Source organism: Panicum virgatum, chromosome 4K (genome assembly GCF_016808335.1).
Source record: "Panicum virgatum strain AP13 chromosome 4K, P.virgatum_v5, whole genome shotgun sequence".
Classification (NCBI taxonomy): domain Eukaryota; kingdom Viridiplantae; phylum Streptophyta; class Magnoliopsida; order Poales; family Poaceae; genus Panicum; species Panicum virgatum.
Window position 1 is genome coordinate 27137570 of NC_053139.1, and position 10700 is coordinate 27148269.

At 44.2% G+C, this 10700-nt stretch overlaps 1 protein-coding gene across 2 annotated transcripts; it reads right to left on the reverse strand.

Moving 5' to 3' along the window:
• Window positions 1-1893: 1893 nt before the first annotated feature.
• Window positions 1894-10404, reverse strand: LOC120703581 (MADS-box transcription factor 55-like). 2 transcript variants are annotated; one of them, XM_039987697.1, is made up of 8 exons: window positions 10106-10404; window positions 5503-5584; window positions 4817-4878; window positions 4607-4706; window positions 4467-4508; window positions 2692-2733; window positions 2441-2598; window positions 1894-2205 (listed from the first exon to the last, which is right to left on the reverse strand). In XM_039987697.1, the coding sequence occupies exons 1-8, from the start codon at window positions 10285-10287 to the stop codon at window positions 2196-2198; spliced, it is 678 nt and encodes a 225-aa protein (XP_039843631.1). In that variant the 5' UTR covers window positions 10288-10404; the 3' UTR covers window positions 1894-2195. The 2 variants fall into 2 exon arrangements, with proteins under 2 accessions (XP_039843631.1, XP_039843633.1); XM_039987699.1 differs by lacking the exon at window positions 10106-10404 and adding an exon at window positions 8343-8774.
• Between the last annotated feature and the right edge of the window lie 296 nt (window positions 10405-10700).

Below are 10700 nucleotides of genomic sequence, written 5' to 3' on the forward strand. Positions count from 1 at the left end.
CGTGTGTAGCTTGCAGAGTTTTAGCTCAGATTGGGCCAGGCGGGTGCAGCCCGAACATGTGATGGGCCTCGCAAAGATTAGCCCAAGTCAGTCGAGCGACGAAGACCGGAAATCCTATATATCTTTCACTAAATTTTTAGTCTATATATCTTCCATTGTTTGAGATACGTGCGGTGGCTCTAATTATATCAGAATAGCCTAGCATGTGTGCGGGGTGGGACGTGCACGCTTGTTGATCGGAGTAGACTAACAGTGGTGGGATGTCCGCGTGTCGCCATGCAAGTGGAGGGAGAGGATGAGAAGTTAAACAGATTCTAAACTTTGATAGATTTTTTCTCTTCAACCATACATCCAGTTAAAAATCCATTTGAACCATAATACTCGTTGAAATTAATGCAAAAAAATAAGATCTAATATGCTATTTTTTATTCTTTTATCTAACAGTTCAATATTTTAATATACTAGCTCAACAATTTAATTTAATATTTTAACATTTGTAACATACTGTTTCAATATTTGTTAAAAAAATGTTGAATTAATTTTTTTGAAGTGTTGAATTAGTTTTCTTAGAATGTTGAACCCATTTATCAAAAATGTTGACTCCACTAACAGAGTTAAGTAAAAAAGAAAATACTAGACTAGTCTATTAGGTATTAGTTTCGGGTCCGACTGGAGTGCAATGAGCGGTTTTGTGCAAACGTGCAAGCGATAGCTACGGCACGCTCGATGCACATCCGACGGCGAGTTGTCATTATTCACTTAACCCCTCCCACGTGGTAACGTAGGATAGAAAAACAAATGCTAATAACCCCTGGAAAACGAGAAATCTTACCGATCGTGCACGAAACTGGTGCCCTGGATTACATTAATCTCACCTTTTGCACGAAACTCTTCAACTTCATCCATTAATTTAATACTACCTATCGTGCTGTAACGATCAAGATTTAGCATTGATGACAACTCATGCACCTAATTAAAAACCATGCGACGTACGGATCTTCTTTCACCCAAGACGCTAGACGCAAGGACAAGATGCACGTACGTTGAAATGGTGATGGCCGAAGACGCAGCAATTAGTGAGGCTCGTCTCTCGTTGGAAAGACACAAATCACTTGCGTCGGCAAGGAAGAGGGCGACGAGTTGGACGACGCCGACGCCGACGCCGCAGATCACCCCGTCGAACGACGGCGATGGCCACCAAACCGCGACGGCGCAGAAGCAGGCACTGATAGCGCGATCTTTCTGCCGAGAGAGGAGGCACGATCGGTAAGATTTCTCGATTTCCAGGGGTTATTAGCATTTGTTTTTCTATCCAACGTTACCACGTGGGAGGGGTTAAGTGAATAATGACGACTCGCTGTCGGATGTGCATCGAGCGTGCCGTAGCTGCCGCTTGCATGTTTGCACAAAACTGCTCATTGCACTCCAGTCGGACCCATTAGTTTCTGCTTGTGTCAGATGATATAACACCGTTACTGTCCGCTGACTGCTGCTTCTGTTCAACAGTTCAAGCCATCGCAATGCCTCCCCCTCTCTTCCATTGTTCTTTATTCGCTACTATATGGGCTGTGCGTTACTCAGCAAGTGGTCCGAGTTGGGCTGTACGACAAGTTGCTTAATGATCTTCCGGATGATATATAGGGATGGGGCCGTTTAAGTTATATACCTTTGGTGAATTCCGTTGAACGAAAGGTGTCGTGGTGTAGTTGATTATCACGTCAGTCTAACACACTGAAGGTCTCCGGTTTTGTAGTTGGTTATCACGTCAGTCTAACACACTGAAGGTCTCCGGTTCGAGTCCGGGCGACGCCAACTTTTTTTTTGGGTCATTCTTTACTCTTTCAATCGTCGCGTAGCAGTTAAACAACAATCTTATAGTGTGGAAACAAATCATCTGGTGAAAGCATTCTTTTTATACAAGAACGGGCTTTAATCAAACCCACTTTTTGTAAGCTCCAGAGCATAGGTTTCATATAAAAAGTCAACAAGTACAATGACATGAAAATAGTGTAGCGCAAGCAACAAATAATACACAGATTTTTAAAATGGAGATAACGTATACAACATTACAAATTTAGGACTGCAACTTTTAAGCTGCAGATAGCAGCTGTTGTTAACCCGGTCTCGAGTTTGTGACTCTTCCAGTCTAACACTTCTTAGTACCACTCACATGCAGATCATGGTGGTCCTTGCTTTTACGGCAACCTGCAGGGCCAAAGAGTTCATATTTGTTGTGAGATCTTCGGAATTCAACGGTATAATGGAACGAAAAACACATAATTTTCGAGATACGAGCTCTAGATATATAGATAGAATGATAGATTGATGCTTCAATCAAAGTGATAGCCTTAAAAATATGTTGCAAATTCTCTAAAAGCTTCTTTGTTCTTGCTCACGCAAGATATACGATAAATGCATAAGATCTTCCGAGTAAACTCACGATAGTTTCAAGGATATATCAGAACCATCATCATTGTCATGCGAGCTTCCTGAATACAATGCAGTCATCACAGATTCAGATGACTGTCCGTCTTCGGTGAGGACATCTTCTGTATCAGCAGCAACCACTGCCGCGCCAGCTGTAATCACCTGAGGCACCTGCACCCAGGAACAAATAACAGAGTTGTAAACATGTCCTTTGCTGCCATTGGATAGATGGACGTTCTAACAAATGCACATATGGTTTGTTACCTGTTTTTTCAGAAGCCTGTTGTCATCTTCAAGCTGTGCGCCCTACATGAACAAAAAACCCACATAATTGCATCGTTAACTTCTCCCCTCATTGTAGTTATTTTCGTTCCATTTGTGCATGGTGAAGGATTCACTTCTTGCAAGTTAATCTTATATGCAAATTCTGTGGAAATAGCATCGTCTATACTTCCAAATATCTACATGAAAATCTGTTGAATTGCAGATGCACAACATTTTTCATGAAATACAGACAATAAACATAATCCCAAATACTAACGATTTTTTTTTGCCAGATGGCGTACTAAAACAAATACACTATCCTGTGTACTATTTCCCAAGAAATTAAATGATAAGACTAAGCAAACATCATAACAACTTCACAAATAGTTAACACACATAAACCTTTTGTGTAAATAGTGCAATAATCCGTCCATAAGAGAAGATGAGAACATATCTACCAGAATACACATATGACTCGCGCATAGTTTTCTTACTACTTACCTACAACACATATGACTCTAGATAGGATGCTTTCCTTTAAAACTAACCTAAGGAGGACCCCTTAGTCCGGGTTGATGTTATCAACCGGGACTACATTCAAAATTTCTTGACCTACTGTTGGCCAAACTACCTGAGCACTAGGTCCAATGTGAGTATGATCGCTTAGACATTGGAAAAACGGGCACTGTGAAAGTACATGCCACTCAACCAAAGAAAGATAATGAGAGTTGACCAAAATGAGCACTAAAGTCTTTATGGGAGATCTCCAAATGACTGGTATGACTATCGCAATCGTGGCATCAGCATGTAGGTTCCAGATCCAAGTGGTAGTATCAGGACCCTTAGCAATTGTTCTGGAGAAATGCCCGGGTCTAGTCCATTCCTCAAAAGATATTTTTACAGGATCTCTATCCACAATAATTTGAACTTCTGGCTCCGGAGAACAAATAATCATTAAGTCCTCTTTCTGGACAAGGCATACAAAGAGACCCGCCAACTGTCTTTTTATTGAATCTTTAAAAGATAGATATTATGATTAGTCCTTTTCTTTACTATCTACCATCCTTCTTTATTTTAGTTATTAACTGAGCTTTTAGTCCCGGTTGGAGGCTTCATCGGGACTAACGTCCCCGCCCCCGCCACCTAGCAGTTAGACACTAATGCCTATATTAGTCCTAGGTCTAAATGCGGCCGGGAGTAACGCATGTGATCGATGCACCATTCTCAAGTAGTTATATGTCTTTTCAATCTACCTTTTTCTCTGATATTACTATCGAGGCTCGAGTCACCTATTTCTCTTCATATGGTTCCACTAACATGGATAATGGATCCATGAGGCATCCACATTGAGGTCACTTGGAACAAAGCCACAGGTACAGTTCAACCTTATCACAATGTAGCAGGCACCCAAATGAGCTTTAAGACCCAACATTCCAGAATCAGTTCAAGTTTGAATCAGTAAAACTCAGCCTTATTTTTTAAAAAAATAAAAACTGTTTTTGAAACATAAAAAAACTAGGAAACAGGAAACCAGGACGAGATCTTCTATTTTTCGAAGCAACACTATCCAAAATTGGGCTTCGAAATAGGCTGCATATTTTCCAAGGTTATTGCAACATTGAGTTTGATACAAACTTCATGTAAGCACATAAAGGAAATGACAACAGCCACCTTATTTAAAACATCAGCGCACCCAATTTCACTAATTTTCTACTATGTATCGACTGAAACAGACAATTCACAAAAGCAATCAGGTTTATATAATCATTTCTCACCTTTTGCTGTAATTCGCTGATTTGTTGCATGAATAGCTGGTCCTGAAGAGACATACATTGTGTGAAAATACAGGTATACACAAAGCTCCAACTCAAGAAGCTAACGCTAGGTTGAAGAACACCATGAGCAGTCACCCTACCTTTGTACTAAGAACTCTATGCAGTCCTGCTTCAAGTTTCCTTTCCATTTGGTGCAATTCCTCTACACTCAAACCCTCGAGCTCCTCACCTCTCATCTGTCTACAATATCAAACAGTAAAATCATTTTTGTTAACTTGAAGGTTTCCTTTCATACCTAACAATTTTCTCTGAATCACACAAAACAATATGGAACAAATTTAAAACATAACCTAAGTCCATGACTTGCTTCAGCGAGTTGTTCATTCAAACCGCTATACTTGCTCTGCTCTACCTGAAAATTAATAAAGAAAACAAGATTAGTCTATAATTTAAATCCAACACTAAATACATGCATACTGTCCTTTCTATATATGAGTTAAACCTTCTCAAGACACTTGTGCAACCTACAATGAAGAAGAAATTTGGGACAATTATTGATGCTGTAGAGACATGGCCATGGTGTATCTTCACATATACTATTGAAGGAAAAGATGATGTCTATCTAAAGTTGGTTATATAGAAGTAAATAAAGACACTAAATGTTGCTCATGAACTAATGATAAAATAGAAAGGAATACTTCACAATCCTTCTTCAATTTATCACCTGAGCATGCTGTCAATGCTCAATCTATATATGTATCTTTCATCAGCTTAAAATCCGCGAAGGATACCATGGATTAACCACAAGGAATTGCAAAAAAGAAATTTATCCATATTGATTTTTTTGCACAGAAAAAATTAGTTATGATATGTGGACCCACTAGAGTTTGCAGATATAACAATTGATATATCTCTCAGGTCGTTCATACATTTTTTTAACTGGCTTCTGTACTTCCTGTTTTACACAGCTAGCCTATTAGCAAGAAGAAAAATATCTATGGAAAAAAGAAAGAAAAAGAATGCTTAATTAACATACATTCAAATCGATAGAAGGCTTCTCATGTGATTTGCCCAGATTCTTAGAATGTGTACTGTACTTGTCAATGATCTTATTCATACTGTTCAGAAAAGAAAAATCAATATTAATATTGTACCAAAATAAAATGTTACGGTAAACATTAAAAAATATATAAAGTTAGGTTATCGGCAATGAGGATATGGTACTTGAAAACATAATAAATTAACAAGGTCGGCATCCTTAGGGTTAGGGGGTGGCTTGAAAGGCAGAAATTTAGTAGGAACATTCTTCCAGTAGGAATTGGGAGAAAAACATTCTATGTTCCAAATGGGCCTCAGTTCAGTACTAGATATGTGTGAGGCATTATTTGTGGTGTCATAGTAGTAGCTTCCACTGGGCCCTTTAGAAATTGGTCCATCTGTGCAGTCACTTCCAGATACATATGCACATGCTATATATATGGAGATATGTTTTTTTATTGCCATGAAGATATGTTATTAATCAAGTGACATGTTAAATATGGCATTAAAAAACTGACTCAAAGGCACATATAAGGTGGAACAGCTAGAAAATGAGATTGAATCATATATATGATATACATTTTTTACTGAACATGGAGGTGAGCTGCATATCTTTGTGTTAAAAAGAGAAGAACGAGCCGAATATATAAGATCTTTCTTTAAAGGGGAAGATCACCCAAACACACATGCGCCCAAAACTAAGTTGGCAAAGAATTTCTGCTACAGAAAAAACGTCCCTAAACTCAAGTAACCAGTAGGATCTAACTGGCCAAAGTGCTCTGTGCCCCTTCCCTTCTGTTCTGCTAGAGTAGACACCACAGACCGGCTTCATCCAAAATCTATCTCAGCATAATCTATGTCGTGGTGTGCAAACCCACAGCCGGGTGGCGTAGTGCACCCGCCTAAACCCTGAAGGTGAGTACTCGGGGGGTAGCTAGGATTAGTCCAATCTAGATGCAAGAACACGATGAACACAGCAGGTTTAGAGTGGTTCGGAACGCCGGAGCGTAATACCCTACGTCCACTGTGTGTTGCATTGCTTGTGCTCTCAAGAGATTGAGAACGAGATTGTTCGGAGTGAATCCAAGCTTGTGTTGTGGCTGCCTTCGCTTGCCCTGCTTGGCTTTATGTACTCCTCCCTTTTATATCTCAAGGGAGGAGTGTACATAGCCGTTGGGTCCCTGACAGATGGGCCCAGCGATGTAGTATAAAATAACATACTGTACAGACATTATGGCGTTACAGGCGACAGAGATCTTATTCCTAGATTTCTTTGCTTTGCCCGTGGGAATCTTCCATCCGGCATAGCCATGCCCTGTCTTGTCGAAATGGCGCTAGGGCGTAGCTTGCGGCGTAGCTTGCCGTAGCCTGCCGCGTAGCTGAACGGGCCATATAGCTTGCGGCGTAGGTGGTATGATGAAAGGGTGCCATGCCGTCGTATCCATTTAATGCGGCAGACGGGCTCTGCACGGATGCGGCACATGCGGTTGCACTGTGTACCTTGGTAATATGCGGTCTACAGTGATACCTGACAAAAGCTGCCCCGCGTGCCGCGGTGGCAGAGCACGCCTTAACCACCCGCATTGAATGCGGTGGGTGGGCGAGTCTTCCTGGAAGACTCGCGCCCGCGCCTGCGGGACACGTGGCGCCCCCGGACCCGCCCCGGCGGTATATTGGTTCTACGCGCGTGGGAGGTACGGACGGACGCGGGGAGGTCCCGGACCCCTATGGGGGGTCCGAGCCCTCGTCTGTTGGCGCGGAGGTTCCCCTCCTCAGGGACACGTGGCGTCACCGGACCCGTTCCCAGAGCGGGGAACGGGTCCGGGGCCGTTGGCCCGGTGAGGTAAGAGCCGGACCTCTGGGGCCCGGCTTCTCCGCCCCTTAGAGCGTAGTTATGGATGACTACGCGAGTCCTGCCTTGCTGCAGTAGGAGTGTGTATCCTTGCTACAGGGTACCGACAATCTAAATTCCTGAACTCTTGGTGTAACTCTATTGACAAGCAGTTATTGCGGTGCTTCCAGAGCCACCGAGAACCAAGCATAACAGTAGAAATTCATTTTGTAGTGATTTGTCTACTCCATTGCTCCGTATCATTTTCTATATCATGCTGTCGATACAAATATAGGTAAGGTTGAAATGTATATGTTAACGTTCCTTATTGTATAGTGTGTGTAAATAAGGGAGTTCCAGATATAAATAAGGAATCAATCAGTTCACTTGCTTGGATTCCTTATTCTTAGTTCAATCTGGTCCTTCCAAGGATTGCAAAGTGGGAGTAATAATGAGTTGCTCAATAGTCAATCACTGAATAGCAAAAGGAAAAGGAAGATTTGTTTTGTGCTTTAGTTTTAGTATCTGCATGTATGATCTTCAGAAACTTTAGTGAAATAGCACTTTACAAGCCTACAAAATTTTTCCAGAAATTAAGTAGCATCTTAGTATCCCTTAGTTTTTTTCCTGAACGCGCAGGAGAGCTGCGCATCAATATATTAAGAAGATAAAAAGGGGGGAGGAGCCCCAAAACAAAAAGTTACAGGGGTAAGGGTCTGTAAGTGTAACGCACCCTACTCACACACTTTCTCTCTCTTATACACAAAACTACTACGGACCAGACGTCCAGACCACACCACCTCCCTAGAGCAGTCAGGAGGTAGGAGCAAGGGCAAGGAGATACGAAACCCCTCGGGCCCCTGCTACGGACCATAGATGGACCTCTTCTTTAAAGGCTGGCATGACCCTGGCTAAATTAGGGGCCCCCCATCAAACACACAAAAGTTACGGTGCTTCCAAATTAACCAAGACCCCAAGATAATGATGGAATTAACTCCCTTTTTGACCTGACCAGAGAACCTACTACTTGCTCTGGCCCACCATTCAATAAAACAGTGATCATCTAACTGTGGCGCAATAGCTTGTAGACCAAAATTCTGCAGGATACTGAACCAAAACTGTCGGGTGAAAACACAAAGAGACCAACAGGTGATCAATTGTTTCTCCAACCTGATCACAAAGTGGGCATTTCGGTGGGTGGTTTAGGCCTCTTTCAAATTTGTAACATTCTAATTTGTAATCTTTCAAATTTCGTGTGGGAGGCATGATCGCAGGCGTTTGTTCTTTAGCCTCTTAGTTAAAATAGAAGAAATGATCATGTATATAAATGTGCCATAGAATTTATAATATTTTGTTCAGTAATTTAGAGATCCACTCAGCTAACTCGTGATGACAGATACATGCAGCGGTGCCTTAAGGACAAAGCACAAGGAGTACATAATAAGCCTTTTTCTTTCCTAACACACACACACACACACACACACATATATATATATATATATAGAGAGAGAGAGAGAGAGAGAGAGAGAGAGATTACGTGATAAGGATCGAGTACGTGATAGATATATATCCATAAGACAGTATATTAGTACATGACAGCGCTTATTGTCCCCATCTTTCTAATCAAGATTTTCTTTCTGTTCTTCAAGATGATATTATATGCAGCTACACATGCATCAGTAATACATTGCAGGAATAAACAGTACGGAGCAAACCCCATACTGCATAAAGGGTGACACAAGTGAGCGCTTAGATAAGCTAATATCACAGCAATCGTACATACAATTATGCTTGGTGCTGCATGCGTCTTCTAAAGTTCTAATCTGAACTGCTAAATATATTGGCAAATGTTCGTCAAACATGCTATAGCCAAGCCGTACCAAAAAATGTGAAATTTTCTCTTGGCCTGGTCCAAAGTTCCAAACAATAATGTTAAACAAGAGCTCCCAAAAACTTGACGGGTTATCAGTGGGCAGCGACGCCAGGTGCGCGGCGGTACTAGTCCAGAATAATTTACCCAACCACAGCAGCGCACAAAGCACGAGAGCTATCGTGCATGCGGCGTCCCGACACATAAAATCACAGGTACGGCCCCCCGTCCGCCATGAGGGGGTGTCGCGCCCGCCGCTCAGCTTATCAACGCCCGCCACGCGCGCCGATCCACAGAGACCGATCATCTCCTATCAGCAGCAGTGTCTCCGCCGCAGGGAAGCACGCGCGCGGCGGCGCGGCGAATTGACCGGACGCTAGAGGGCGCTCTCTCCCGGCCGGCACCCGAAAGTACTGCAGCAATCTGCCAATCTTGTATCCGTCGGCACGTGCGGAAGCATGCCGGGCAAAGGAGTGCTCCGCGAGGTCGCGATCGGGGGAAAATACTGTAGAAAATTCCCCATTTCTCCGGGGCGTCGGGGAGCGCGAAATCTGCCGGCGTACATGTTCAAGGATAGCAACGGTATAGGTAGAGAGTTTCCTCGTCGCGCCGTCTAGCAAACCAAAACCAAAACCAAACCCCAACTAGAAGAGGAGAAGGGATGGAAAGGGAACCTCATGGCAGCCCAGCGGGAAACCCCTACTGCAAGAGAGGGTCCGAAACAAAGCTGAGGCGCGGTGCTGGTAGGAGAAGAGCCAGATCTACTGCAATCATCATTTCAACTTAAAACCCACGGCGAGGAAAAAAACGAACGGATCGGACACGGCGCGGCAGCAGATGCGAGCGAGAGGGGCCGGGGAGGAATGAGCATCGGAGGCGGAGGGCGGGTAGTATGCGTGCCTGGAGCTCGCGAACTGCGAGAGCTTGCCGGTGGCGGAGAAGACGATGAGCGCGACGTCGGCGTCGCAGAGCACCGCCAGCTCCTGCGCCTTCTTGAACAGCCCGCGGCGGCGCTTCGAGAAGGTCACCTGCCGCGCCGCCGCGTTCTCTATCCGCCGTATCGCCCGCCTCTCCTGCGCCATCTCACCTCCCCGCCGCCGCCTGCTGCCCCTCTCGTCCTACACCCGCACGGGATAGAGAAAAAAAAAGCAGGAGAAATCCCGTGGATTCGCTCGCGCAGGGGAGGAAAAAAGAGTAGCCCCCCACAGCCCAAAAACCCAAGTACCAGACTACCAGTACGCCCACAAGAAAGCGACTCGCCAATTGGAGGGAGCCGAGAGGCCGGGCCGAAGCGACAGGAAAGGAAAGCGACGCCCCCTGGCTCTCCGACTGGCGGGGCGCCCCGGCACAAATAGAGCAACCCAGCCACAGCCAGGAGGGCTCCGCTTGTTTATGGCCCGGAAATATCCAGCCCGCGTGTGCGGCTGACGCGCGGGCCCCACCCCGGAGCAGGCTTCCCCTACCTGATAAGGAACAGTGGCCACTGCCCGCGCGC